We start from the raw sequence: 14,479 nt of genomic DNA on the forward strand, positions 1-14,479 counted from the left end.
GTTGTGGTAAGTTATGTAGATTTAAATTCAGAAAGTCTTTTGTGGTCAGAGGTGTTTTGTCCTACAGAATGATATACATAAGGAGGCCTTTGTAAGTAAGTGGCTGTTGAAGAGTCTCGAGTAGAGAGCAGCCAGTGAGCCAAAGATGGTATTTTAGGGCAGCGCTAACTTTCTTAATCTAATCAGCATCACTGAAAACATCCCCCTGTCCACCTGGTTTGGGAGAGCAGTCTGTGTTAGACATTCATCTTGGAATCTGGTCATTTAAGAACACCCAGCCTACAGTGACAGAAAGGCAGTTCACCAACACCACACGTGAGCCTAGGTTTTATTAGTAAATCCATGAGAATGGACTTTTGTGGTAATATCCTATTCCTGTTTCCTCACAGAAACATGCAACTGCTCCAAATATCAGTGCGCTGAAATGCAGAAATATGACTCACCAGGCAGAATAATGGCAACTGGCATATGATTTAGCATGCCCCATCATATGACGAGCTAGAATATTCTATTGTCAATATAGCATGTCAGAGCCTTTGAAAGTAATTTGCAGTATCTCTTTGTAGTTGTTTACGAGATGGAGTTGGGGACCAGGCACTTTTTATTAAAGGAAAATAGAGATTTCATTGCTCAGTCGTTACAGTATTTTCATGATAATGCCCTGGGCTCGTATACTGTCTTTAGGCAGTTAATAGGGTAAAAAGGTTTTTGAGTAGAACACTGTAACTATGTGTCAGAATTATACTAACTTCCAGTTATTAATAATATAATCCCAAGGTTTCCACAAACATAAATGTAACGTGAATTAGTGAGAGGTCAAATTACAAAAGAGTGAATTTAGTGTGGAATCTCTTCTACTTCGTAAGTGAGGTTTGTTGGGGGTTTTTTTGTCTTCCTAAAAGATCATTCAGCAGTCAAGGTTCATACCAACACCTTTTTCGTGTGCTTCAAATGCTCAATATTTTCATCTTTATTGTTTCTTTTCTTTCTTACAAACCTTCTAGGAGACGAAATTGAGGAGAACGATTCAGAAAGCAGATTATCCAGAAGAGGGCAGCCTCAAACAGAGGAGGATGCGTAAGTGTATGAAGTGCTTGGTGTGTGCAGCACTGTGATTTTTCACTTAATATTTTTTTACTACTTCTAATTCCACAGGATTTGATATTCAAAGGCAGTGAATGGCAGATTTACAGTTACCCAGTCATTAATTACCCAGATTAATGCAGGGTTTGCAATACAACTGCCCAGGCAGGTCTGTCTGACTGGTAGTGTGGGGCGTGTAACACTGCCAGTTAATTACAGGAGTCAAACTCATGGTACTACACAATGAAGTATCATCATTAAACTGCTGAACAGAAGATCTGCTTTGGCTTCCCAGACTCAAAGTGTACATTCTTTACCTTATTTTTGGAAACATTACCTTCCAAAGATACAGGGCCAGTAATGCAGGACACTTTTTGATTAAAAACTAGCCACAGATGGTCATGGTGAAACACTGTGTTTGCTTTCCAAAATCTTTTAAAATACTTGTGTTTTCTGCCACAATCTTATTTTAAGCTATAAGCTTCCTGACATTAATGAACTTCGTGAAGTCCACAGTTAGTAAAACACTTGAATGCTTCAGGTGAGGTATCTGATAAACTGCTTTCCTAAACTTGATAGACATGAGGAAGGAGAAGTGGTAAAATGTGTTGGAAGTAAGGCTGCTAGTGTCTCATGTTGTTAGTGTGGCTTGATTTTTTTCTGTTATAAAGAACATTTAATTGTTCGTAACATTGCCAAATCTCAGCTGAAAAGTGAACTGAAATTTTCTGTGCCAACGGTGCACTCAGGCTGAATGTGTTATGTATTTCAGCCAAAACAAACACATCCATCCCTAAGAGTTAGACAAAGGAAATATTAGTTTCATTTATGATAGAACTAGGTGAAAAAGTAGAAAGCTGTGAATCTCTGTAAATTGGATTGTATTGGGGATTACCTTTCATCTTTAGGGGAAGTTACCCAATTCAGAAATCCTGGAAGTTATGAGTTTTTTTAATATGGAAGTTGTATATGCTCAGTAAAACTACTCTTGAGTTAAAGCTTTAGTCCAGCTAAAGTTTCTTTCCTCAGTGAGCACGTTCATACTTCATGCTGCTAATACAGTATTATCCTAGGTAGTCCCCCATCCATTTCTGTCCTTTTTACTCAACTGAAATTGCATTCATCAGAGACTCTTGTGATCTCTTAATAGCAAAATCTAAAAAAAAAAAAAAGAAAAAATCTTTATTCTCATTCTTTTTCAACACTGTCTGCATTTTTGTTCTTGAAATCTTTTTATCCTGTTGTGTTGTCCTGCTTTTTTATTTGATGCTTCAGCTTATCCCTTAGTGGAATCTTTACATATATCTTTGAGAGATATATATATAAAAATGAAAGATATGTATATATATATATCTTTCTTTCACCAAGAAAGTCTAATTCACAACCCAGCAGCAGCCTGGCTATACCACATCTCTCCTCTACAACTTTATTTTTTTTTTAAATTGTTCTGTGTAACGTGACTGTCATGTATTTCATTCAGGCCGGGTGCTTGTGCATCCAATTCAAATTGTTACCTAAATTCTCCTGTCTGTAGATCCAGCACGTTTTCTCTCCAAAATCTGAGGTGCATTTCCTGTTACCCCAGTTTGTCACTAAGAGCTCACCTCTCAGTGTAATGCAAACCTCCGTTGCCCACATATTTCTTTGTTGGGCAGTTTCTTTGTACTTTCCTTGTGTTCCTGCTTCTGACAACAGGTCACACTACAAGTCCTGTTGATATTGAAGGCAGAGTGCAGCTGCTGTGCTGCAGCTTGTGTTACTGGAAGAAGTATCACCATGCTGGTGCAGTATTCATGCAGGCGAGTTAACTGACATTAAAGAGTTGGAGTTTTGTACGTGAGTGGGTTTCTTTCCTTATACGTATACGTTGATTTTGTTATTCTGCTTCTGTATTCTGTCGTATGTCTTAAATATTTGTATCACAATTGTACCTGGAATCCAGAGAAAAATTCCATTGGGGCTAGATATTTTATACATGCAATTCTTTTTTACTAACAAGTAATATTTGTGACATTTATTCAACTAAATATTATGTTTCTTATGCTTGAAGTTGTAGCTCTTCCTTTTCATTACTGCACTTGAACTCTCAATGTGTCAGTCGGGTTTTTTTCTTGTAATGGATGCTTTCCACCACCATTAGCTTGAAATTTCCTCATTGTAGGACAGTAAGTATCTTCTACATGTTGGAGCTTGACAAAGAGTAGAATTGTTTGGATGGCAAGTTAGATAGTAAAAAATAAAGCCTTACGGTTATACCAGTGAAAATCTGTAAACTGATTAACTGGAGGGTTTTTTGTGGTTCAGTAAATCCCTTGGTTGCTTCTTAGTGATAGTAACCTTGATTTGCAGAACAATTTGAGTAATCTGTAGTCTTCATTGACATGTAAATGTTTGCTTTCAATAATTCAGTATCTTTTTTTAAAAAAATTACGAGATTTGCAGAAGACTAGTGGTTAGTGACATGCCAGTAAAACACATTTGTAAACTAACACCTACACAATAGTATTCAAGTGAACTTTTATACACTTTACTTTTACAGGTGGAAAATATATTGTATAATACACTGACATTAGCGTTTTCTTTTCTGCGTAGCCTTCTGTTCCCATGTTGAAATACAACAGTGATAAGTTTTTCTCATAATGTAGTTCTGTTTCTAAATTTGAGGTTTCTGATAAGGGTGATTCTCCCTTTGTGGAAGGAAACAGTAAGTAGATTATTCTTCTGTTGTCTCAAGCTGATTTGCATGTCTAAATGGTTCAAAGAGAAAATAGCCTGAACAGTTATTGCAGGAATTTTTTTTTCAGTACATATTCAGGGAAAATCCTTAGTCATGCATTAAAATCTGCCCTTTAGATCTGATTGTATATTATTTTAATTTTTATTGCAAACCCCAGTAAACTCTGAAAGCTGACCATCTTTGCACTGTTAGTAAAATGTATTTGTGGCTTAAAAGGAGAGCTAGTACAACGAAGCTGACCAGCTACCATCATGCGATGTTGTCCCTGTTGGGCTCAGCTTTAATTTCTCATGTTTCCTACAGCTACAAGCAGTGTCATATGGTCTTAACAGTCCGTGCGTTTGGGGAGCTCATCCTCTTGATTAAATTCCTGTTCTTAGGAACAAATGAGTTAAATTCCTGGTTTTACCATTGTCTTCCCGCATGATCATAAGAAGATCCTCTAATATTGCTGAACCTGAGTTCCTAGCCTTAAAATTAGGATATATGTATTTTTTGGCAGTTTGCATATAAATCCTAACCAAAGGCAAATTGTATTTGGTGTTGTATGACACAATCAGGTTGTACAGCCCATCTGTTCACAGCTTATCTAGATCCATCCTGATTACAATGTGAAAAAACTCTGGGAAACATTGTAAACACTGATTTTCAGCAAGTGGTGATGCGGCTAATTGAAATTGTTTTATTTTAATTTTTCATGCAGGTACCTGAAATTGCAGTCCAAAGTGAAAAGCTCATTGGTTAGAATTGCGAATATAAGAGCAAAACTGACAAGCCTACAGGTCTGGTTTACGCTGATTTTTTTTTTTTAATCTACTTTTAATATAAGATTTGAAAAACGAAAATTTTATATGCAATGTTTGAGTTTTAAGGAATAGGGAAGCAAATAAAATACTTGAAACCAGACAGGTTTGACCTGGAGATAAAAAAACAAAACAAAACAAAACAAAACAAACCACACAGAACTTAGTAGATTTAAAAAAAAAAAAACTGGAAGAGTTGCTTTTCCAAGGACACCATTTTTAATTTGTATCACTCCTCGTTTTGTACACGATTAAAAACATATGAAGTAGTTATCAACTGTTATTTATAACTTGAAGTATGAATTATTACTGCATATTTTTCTGTCCTTGAAGATTAAATATCCCTTTGTGTTGAAGTGATTGTACTATTTAATTTACCACTAATGTATCATCATTTAATAGTCTGTTTAATATGTGCTAAAATGCAAATCGCTCTTCTGTTTTATTCACATTTTGTTTCCTGAATAAATTTAGCACAAGCCTCATTGCTGTGTATCAATATCTGAGAAATAATTCAGTGTACTCGAAGTATTGTATTGATTTATTTTCCTTGCATATGGTCTGGCAAGGTTTTATTTACCAAAAAAAGACTAATTTATAATATTTTAATTCAAGTGTTTATTTAGAAAACCCTATTGAAAGATCCTATTTCTCCGGAGATTGATAACGTATGGTTTTAGGTCTCCCCTGAAATGCTGAGGAGTGCGTTCAATAGAATCTGAACTGCACGTAGATTTCCATTTTACCAACATATTAGAGCAGGCTTGTACATGTGCCAAGATTGCTTTTCTGGGGATCAAGTGTTAATCTGTTTAAACAGCTGAAGACTTACGAGTGAAGCGTAAATAACAGGAGATTTTTAAGTAACACTTTCAAAGGCACCTGAATGCCATTTTCAAAAGTAATGTATATTCTTACACCCTTAAACTTTTTACTCCCGTTGACTTTCTCTGAGGTGGAGCCTCACGCATCGTTTATACCTTATGAATAAAATTCCAGAAATTCTTTCTTTCAGATGTTTTTAATAAGTTGTAGACATCTAAGTAGGTAGTTTTGGAATGATTTAATAATGTCTTTAATCATGGTTTGTTTGTTTTGGTTTTTTTTCCAGGCTTTAGAGGGCAGTAGAGAGCTTGAAAATATTGATGTCTCCGACTTGCCTTGCATCTTGAGTGATGAAATGCAGAGAACCCAAGAGCTAAGTAAGGAGGATTTTCAATATTTATCCTTTTTATAACAATTTAACAATGATCACTCCAAACGTTTCCTCGAGTCCTGCCCCGCTCTGTGTTAAAGTGGAATGTTATACCCCAGGACTCGGACATGTGGCTTCTCCTGGTCAGGGCAAATGCACCTTAAACGTCCTTGTGCGCCCAACCAGGGACATAAAAGAGAGGCAACCCCAACGGCCCACTCTTCTAACTCGAACTCACAGATGGGCAGGAAAAACTTGCAAGAGCAACACCTTTTCTTATGTAAATAGTTAGATACTTAGTGGGTACTTAGCTAGTGATTAGGCTAAACGTTTGCACTTTGATTGCATTGCCTTTCTTCTCTTCTTGCAAGGAAGTTGTTTTGTTTGTTTGCCAGTTAGGAGGATTAGGCTGAATATAGGTTTCCAGGCTTTAAAAATTGCTATTCATGTGTCTTTAAATGATGGACATACCAGATGCTTGTTGTGTTGGGATAAGGGCACTTTACAGATGGCACATCTGTAATACTTTTCCAAGGGAACCCAGAAAGCCAAAGCTTTTCACTTATATGCGTCTAGTTTTTAGTAAACTCTTTATCCTTACTCCAAGCCAGAGGTTCTTGGGATGTGTGAATCCTCAGCAGCAAATAATGCATTCACACTTCCCTTTCCAACTGCCTCCGCAACTAGAAGGGCAGTATGTGATGGGGAAATATTCTAAAGCAAAAAACTTGCATTATGGATAATTGCAGGGAAAAAAAAAAAAAAAAAAGTTATTGGCTTTCAGAGAGGAGAAATAAAGGTCTGCCTTACCAGGTCATTCCTTCAGAAGTGTTGAAAGGTAGCTAGTAGGCACCAAGAGGCCCCAATCTTTGCCTCAGAACAGTTTGTTAATTTGTTTTCACAGTAGGAGCACTTTTTATCTGTACCCATGTCACATGTTTGTGGTACAGGTGTGTGTCTAAAACTGCACTTACCTACCACTACTTCTCCTCTTGCATATGTAACATTCTTCTTGTAGACTTTTCATCCCAACCTCTGACCAGGGAATATGAATGTGTACGTAGTCCCTGTGTCCAGTCTCTGGATGAGAATGCAAAGATGACAAAACAAGTTTCTTAAGCTGCAGCAAATGCGAATTTTCGCCCGTGCGCATTACTCTACAGCCTGTCTGATTGCTCTGCTTTCTGCAAAAACACTGGAACTAGCTATAGGAGAGCAAAGCCTAGGGTGGCTGGGACTGGTACTTTGTTTGCCGTTGGAAACGAGTGGATAGTAAAGCCCCAGGTGCTCAAGAATTTTTCTTAGCAAGGAGCACTGGGACTCTCCTCATGCATTAGGTGCATGTGCCTCAGCAGTGGAATTTATGCACCACACAATTCCAGCAGCGACTGTTGTTTAAATTACCATCTCTCCTGACTCTATTCCAGTGCTCATTCGGTTTTCATTTTGCATGTGTATACACTGTACTAGTTCCCACTATAATGCATATAACCAGTTGCTTTCTTATACAAAATGAAGTTTTGTGAAAACAGTCTGTGTTTACATTACTACCCTACACCGTGGATAGGGCAGTGACGCTGCCCAAATGAGCTGTCAGACCTGTTGTTGACATTTTCTGTTAGTCCACTTCGTTAGCTTCTTGTTGCTTTCAAAATAGGTAAGAATCATCTTTTCCCCCCATTCTCTGAATTAGGAACAAAGCACCACATCAAGCACTAAAAGACAAAAATGGGAACAAAATGTGGTATAAGGCTTGTAAGTACCACTTCTCAAAATTATGTTAATTTTGAAAATTTTTTGTTCATTTTTTTGGAGCACAATTACTAAGTGGTTTGTTGTCATCACTTGAAGAAAAAAAATCCAAGTGCTTTGAAAGTGAAAAAGGCAGCTCAGGTATTATTTTCTTTGAAATCTCTGGGGCAACATTTACTGATTTCAGATTTATTTCTTCACTAGTGAGTCAAGCAGAAGAACTGCAGCTGTTGAAAAGAAACCATGGAAAACTTCCTGCCCGAGGTAAGAAACTTTTTTATAACTCCTGTGTAACAGATGTTTTGATGATTCCTTTTAGTTGATTCCTCCTTTGTTCTTTCCACTTGAAATAAGTTGGGTAACTTTTAATATGTGAAAAGGATGATAATCAAACGTTTCTTCTGAAAACTTCTGCACTACTCAAATGTAATTTTCATCTTTTCTGCTGGTTTTCATTGTGTTGGGTATTTCTCCATGAAAGTGTGCAAGGAGAAGAAATCATTAATGGCCTTGCACTTGAGGTATGGTCTAGAAATAAGTGCAGTCAGGACCTAGAGAGTTTACATTCCTTTATGGATACCCATCATCCTTGTTCTTCCTCCCTCTCCTCCCTCCCCTGCATTTTCAGTGTATAAGCCAAGCAGCATACAGTCCTTGCAGCAAACCCTTTTTCACCTTCTATGTATTGTGAGGTATTTAGCACACTCCAGGGGACTGTGAAATCCTAACTATTAGGTTTCTTCATAACTAGTGCTGTGAAAATATTTGAAGTTGGTGGCATTTAACATAGTGTGGCCCACATAGCCACTTTAGTGCCTTGGCTAGCTGGGAAGGTCAGGGTGGGGGGGATACACGCAAGATTTATTTTATTCTCTCACACCCAGTAAAATCAACAAACATTCACCACTGATATGGTGATATTTCTGTTATCTTCATGCATTCTATCTTAAAACAGAGCAAAACAAGAATCAAAATTAGTGATGGCACCTCTACTGCTCTGTCTGCCAGCTCTCCCAGCCAGCAGGACTGCTTCCTATCACAAGCAGCCCCTTTGATTTTGGTTGTATCCGCTCTTCCACAGGCTTAAATTCTTTTTGCTGTGGGGAATTCTCTTAAAGGAAAAAAAAAAAATTGATCAAACTTAAGTTTTCTCAGCTCCAGCAGATTACCACAAAATGAAAAGGAGTGACATCACTTCTTCAGGAATTTGGCTCATTTGTGCAATCTGCTATTTGTGATTTACAGCTCCCTATGTCCTCCTGTTCTGATGAGCAGAGCCCCTCTCTGGCACTGATAATGGCGAGCGCCATGGGCCATTGCAAATTTAAACAGTCATTGCTTCCTTTGTGCACTGCTTTTTAATGGTCACCAGGATATACATTTATAGTTCCATTTTTGCTCTGGAAACTAGCCCCTAAAGCTGAATGTATATCCAGTCTTGTTAGATGAAAAATGAGGTATTTTGTGAAAGCAGGATGGAAAATAGAATTGTGAGTTTAAGTTGACCAATTTTGATGAAGTTTCAATGTCAATTTTGCTTTAATAAAGAATAAATTCAGTTTTGCAGTCTTGTAAGTACAGTAGTAGGAGAAGAGAAGAAGTATGTGGTAGAAGAAAAGCATTTGGAGATGTTTTACTTTGCCTTTTAGTTTTGGATGTGGTTTTTCATAATTATTTTTAATTAATTATGCTCAAGACTTAAAACTTATGACTGTTCTGTGGCTTGATACAAACAGAATGTCACATTATCATCACATGGTGAGGCATGAAATTTATTTACTTTACACAAACAACCTCTACTTAAAACAACTTAATACAAAACATTCCCTGCTCAATGGGCGGCATTATGTAGAACTCAGTATATCATTTTGTGTGACCAGCATAAAAAATGGCAGCATTGTTTGTCCATGACTAGCATTTACAGTAAACAAAATGTTTTTGAATAGAATGTAAGCAAACTGTAAAGCAACTGCCAAGAGATTAAATCTAGTCGGTATGTTGCAGTCCAAAACATGCTTTATGTGTGTTGAGAATAAATGTGTAGGTTGCAATATGTATATGTTAAAGGAAAATTTAATAGTTTGAGTGTTTCAAGGAGTGAAGATAATATTCTAAACAGGAAAGCTACTTAAGCTGGTTGTTACAAATTATACTAACACTTTGCTTCCCCAAAAGAAAAACACTGACATAAATCACGTCCTTGACTCGTCTGCTGTCCAAGTAAGAAACAAAGTGTTACAGAAGATCAAATACTTGCAGCGATAAGGAAAACTATTTTCAGCCTGTATCTTGTAATGAAATAAAAAAATACTTTCTTTTCTGTGTTGCTGTTCATCCAGCCAAGCCCATGGGCAAAGATGATCACCCCTATTAAGTTCAGTTCTAAACATTCCTAACTTTCAGGCTGATTTTAATACAAGTGACTGAAGTTTGCACTCTTTGTGACAGTAGTGGTGGCTTTCCAAGAGACTAGATCAGGGTTAGCTAGATGGATTTTTCACTTGAAATAACTAATGAAAGCAAAGCTGGAGAGATTAGGGACCAAGTAATACCAAATTCCCACTCGCCAATCCAGTTTCTTGAAGGCTGGCTAGATATGGTGACACATCAAATCCCATTTCAGAAACACTGCAAAATATAGACGCCTCCTTAATAAGCAGAGTTCCTTCTCAAAACAGCTAAAATGGTAAGAATACAATATTCCACCATTTATCTCAACTCATGTCAGTTTGAGTTTGAACTTTGTAATGGTGTTTGTGTACAGGCAACTGAATAGCTTGGGTCTGGGCTGCTGGTGGGTTGCTGTGAGTGAGGGTAATTCCAGTTTACAATATATTTCTACATCATTCTCAAATGAAGTAGGATAAATTTGTTGCCCTTCGGACATACTCAGGTGTCTGTCTCCCAGTTATATCTTTCCTTCTGCTTTGGGATCTTCTGGGGAAAAGGGGAATACATCAGACTTCAGGTGTGTGTTTTCAGGAACATATCTGTGAGTTTTTCTGACTGTAAAAACATTAACCTAAAAAACTTTTTTTTTTTTTTCTCAGCCCAATTTTGTATTCATTTGTAGGGAAGAAATGTCATTAAACCTTTTCTGGGAAAAGTAAGTCTCTTGAACTGGCTAAGCAGATGTTTATTAAGTGAACTGAATGAATTTATTCAGAAACTGTTTCTTCCCAGAGTTTCCATTCCTTGAGAGCAAACTGTCAGCAAATATTCATTTTTCAGGGGAATGATGAGATGGACAGAGGGGTTGAACCCTTGGTGTTGGGAAAGGGCTTTTTATGTAACAGGTCTGTAGGGCTCTTTCGGAAGAGCTGACTGCAAGGATGAACCATACGCTGTTGTTTGTGCAAGCCCCACTTCAAGGCAGTTGTGATAGAGGCTTTTCTGAGATTCAGTTCTTCCATGTTTTCAATCTGTTTGGGAAAAGCTGCTAATGCTGACACAAACAGCAGTTCCTTAGTTTTACCAAGGTCCTTGCAGTTAAATCCTAGGCTTCTTTCCAGCAAAAGATCTCTCCAGCAGCCTTTTTGTGCTGTACATCATCTGTAAAAGAAAAAAAAGAAAAAAAAAAAAGATGATGCTGAAGGACATTTTTTCAAATAGATTATTATTAGATGGCGATTTAGAGCTTGTGTTTGCAAGCAATATGCTTACTTCAATTCTTAACACTAAAGGCCAGGTTTGGTGTCTTGCCACACATCAGAAATGTCTGCTCTAAGTTAATGCCCCTACGCAGTGTTTGGAAGAGAGCTGATGGTCATCAGAACTGTCTTGGCCTAGTCAGACAGGCTGCAAAACTGAGAGAAATTGAATTAAGGATTAATATTTTTCTGAAGGTCTGAAAATACCCTCTGAAGCCTGCTAATCCACTGCATTCAGGTTCAGTCAGCCTCGCAGCAGAAAGCCTGTGTGCCCAAGGCTGCGTGGGCCAGAGCTGGCGCTTACACAGCCCAGATCTGTGAGGCAGCTGCAGTGTGGAGTCCGTACCTGCCTTACCCCAGGACAGAGAACCCTTGGGCCAAGACTTCCCGTGGCCAGAGGTGGCCCGGAGGGGCTGCGGCCTGGCAGCACTTTGTAGGATTTCCTCGAGAGCGGTTGCTGTGACCGGCACGACTTTGGCCCTGAAGGTGCTGGTGAATGGCAGAGGTTAAAGAGGGAGATTGTGCACACATGCCCAGCTGGTAGAGGGTTCCTGGGAGCTGAAACCAGCCGATGGAAATGAGCGTGCCCTGTGAGTGTTATGTGCTAGGTCGCTGCTGAGACAAATCCAAGAAATCATAACTTTGTTTATGTGATGCTGGAGGGAGCCTGGCCTTGTTCATCTGCTCTTCTGTGTGGAAGATCAGAGAGTCATAAAATCACAGAACGGTTTGGGTTGGAAGGGACCTTAAAAATCATCTAGCTCAACCCCCTGCCCCGGGCAGGGCCACCTTCCACCAGCCCAGGTTGCCCAAAGCCCCGTCCAACCTGGCCTTGAACCCTGCCAGGGACGGGGCAGCCACAGCTTCTCTGGGCAGCCTGGGCCAGGGCCTCACCCCCCTCGCAGGGGAGAATTTCTGCCCCAGATCTCATCTAAATCTGCCCTCTGTCAGTCATCCTGTCCCTCTGCCCCTGATCCAGAGTCCCTGCCCCTTTCCCGCAGCCCCTTTCAGCCCTGGGGGGCCGCTCTAAGGTCTCCCCGGAGCCTTCTCTCCTCCAGCTGAACCCCCCAACTCTCCCAGCCTGTCCTCACAGGGGGGGCTCCAGCCCCCCCAGCCTCTCCGTGGCCTCTCTGGCCCCACTCGAGCAAGTCCATGTCCTGATGTTGGTGCCCCCAGAGCTGATCTGTCTGTATTTCTGCTCAAAGGCTTTTTCTTCCTCTTAGACATGCAGAAGTTAATCTCAGTTACGTTTTTAAGTTCCACCTCAGTGTGAACACTTGCAAATGAAACTGCATTAAGCGAAGTGAATTAAGACTAGTTCACTGCTGAGCATGTGAGTATGCGTGTGCACAATAGACTTAGTGCAGCTCACCTGTTTTGTTTACTCCTGTTATTTCGAATGTCCCCATGCGGAGACCTGGAGAAATGGCTCTGCCCTCCTGCATTTACCATCAGAACTCCTTGTGAGACTGCCCCAAAATGCATCTAGAGGAGTGTGTTGTGTTCTAATTTGTGTTGTGTGGATTGAAAGCTGGTGAAATCTGACTGTCTCTCTTCTCTCATCCTGTGCAAGCGGGTCTTGTCTGAGTTTGTAACCGTGCAAAGTCCTTTACGGTCTAGAAGAGGTACCAAGGCCCTCTTTGCCTTGTACCCAAAGTCTGCAATGCGTTTGCTTTTCCTAGGACGAGCGAGTAATCTTGTCTGCTGCGGGGGGAAAGGAGCTGGTGGGCAGGTTTCTGTTTGACCCCCCGATGCCACGTCTCTTTCCCGGCAGGTTGTGGGTCTGTCGGGTTGTACCCACACCCTCAGAGTGAGTGTTTTAAAATACAACCTGGGATTTGAGAAGTATCTGGGTCTGAGGTCACAGGCATAAGCTTTTTGGATGGAAGGAAAGGGGCAAATTACAAACCTCTCCAATGATTTAACATCCTCTGCTATGTAGATGAAATATTAAGCTATTAACTTTTGTGGCAGATACAGAAATGCACATGAGACGTATGACTATAGACCTCAGACGTATATACATATAGAACTGTCAACCTGCATTTTATATTTAGGTGTCAGCCACACTTGCTCATGAATTTCACACTTGTGTTTATACTCTATTTTCCTACGTACCTTTTTGCGGACGCAATAGCTATTAATTTTTAATTCTAGTGGATCTAGGCTTTAGAGTATTAAGCTTAATGAAAAATTAAAAAGAATTGTAGTTCTTTCAACAACTACATGTAGCAACTCCTACATGAGAATAAATACTGCTTTCTCCCATGAATATAATTATTTTAAATAAAAAAGAAAAGAAACATTAGTTTGGACTCACTTAGTAGCAATTATATGTTTAAGAGGTGTAAATAACTTGCTATCCAGACATTACAAATATCCAGGTGCTCTGTATGTGCTGATGACAACAAAATTGAAAAGAAAGACTGTAATAATTCTGACTGGTTTTCTCTGCAGAAGATATTGATTATTTGTGTGTGGTGAGAGATTTGGAAAATTCAATTAAAGGAGTTGTGCAAAGGTTTCATAAATTTTCCTTGTACAGCGTGTACACAGACATTGTTGCGTATTAAATCAATGCAGCACTTCACAATATATTTTCTTTGAAACATAAAAATAAATAACATTTAAACAGTTCTGCTTACTACAGAAACAAATTTTATTTTCTGTGAAGCATTTAGTCATGTGCTATCACTGACTCATACACATTTGCCAGCTGTAACAAATTTTATAGACGTTTTCTCCAGAGACATAGCTCATATACTATGAATTTTTAAATGAGCAAATGGTGAAGAAGGGATGTCAGCAATATAAAAATTGATCAGTTAAAAGATAAAAGCATAAGTAAAGAGATTTGTATGGTAGTCTTAATAGGTTTTATTAAATAAAAATACTATAAAAAGACAGTAATGAATAGACTGAAGGTTTTAACTGTGGTTGAGGTGGAGAAAAATTATTCTGGCACATTTAGTAGAAGATTGGTTTTATATCACCTGACAGGTGAACATTTTTTTTCTCTCTGCTTTTTAGATCTGTAAATGTTTTAGAGCAGTCAAACTTGGGAAAGAGTGGCGGTGGGAGTAGGAGGGGAAAAGAAACTTGGGAAGATTCTGCCCTTTTAATGTTTTTTGTGGGCTGGGGACAGGAGACACCGTGGCAAAGGGCAGGGAGGCTCCTCCCAACCCTCCCGCGCAGGGTTAGGTTTTGTGCCGCCTCCGGCTGCGGCCCAAGTGTCCTTCTGGGCATCTCCACAGCTCCC

The 14,479-nt window shown here is 39.1% G+C and overlaps 1 protein-coding gene across 2 annotated transcripts in view; it reads left to right on the top strand.

Annotated features, from left to right (window-relative positions):
• Positions 1 to 14,479, top strand: part of ITGB3BP (integrin subunit beta 3 binding protein) — a 34,862-nt gene that overhangs the window by 14,733 nt on the left and 5,650 nt on the right. For both annotated transcript variants that reach the window (XM_074906058.1, XM_074906057.1), the window contains exons 5-8: positions 1,005 to 1,077; positions 4,524 to 4,602; positions 5,735 to 5,825; positions 7,775 to 7,834. In XM_074906058.1, coding sequence (XP_074762159.1) covers positions 1,005 to 1,077; positions 4,524 to 4,602; positions 5,735 to 5,825; positions 7,775 to 7,834 — 303 coding nt within the window. The remainder of the gene's footprint in view (positions 1 to 1,004; positions 1,078 to 4,523; positions 4,603 to 5,734; positions 5,826 to 7,774; positions 7,835 to 14,479) is intronic.

Source organism: Athene noctua, chromosome 5 (assembly GCF_965140245.1).
Source record: "Athene noctua chromosome 5, bAthNoc1.hap1.1, whole genome shotgun sequence".
NCBI classification, from domain to species: Eukaryota; Metazoa; Chordata; class Aves; order Strigiformes; family Strigidae; genus Athene; species Athene noctua.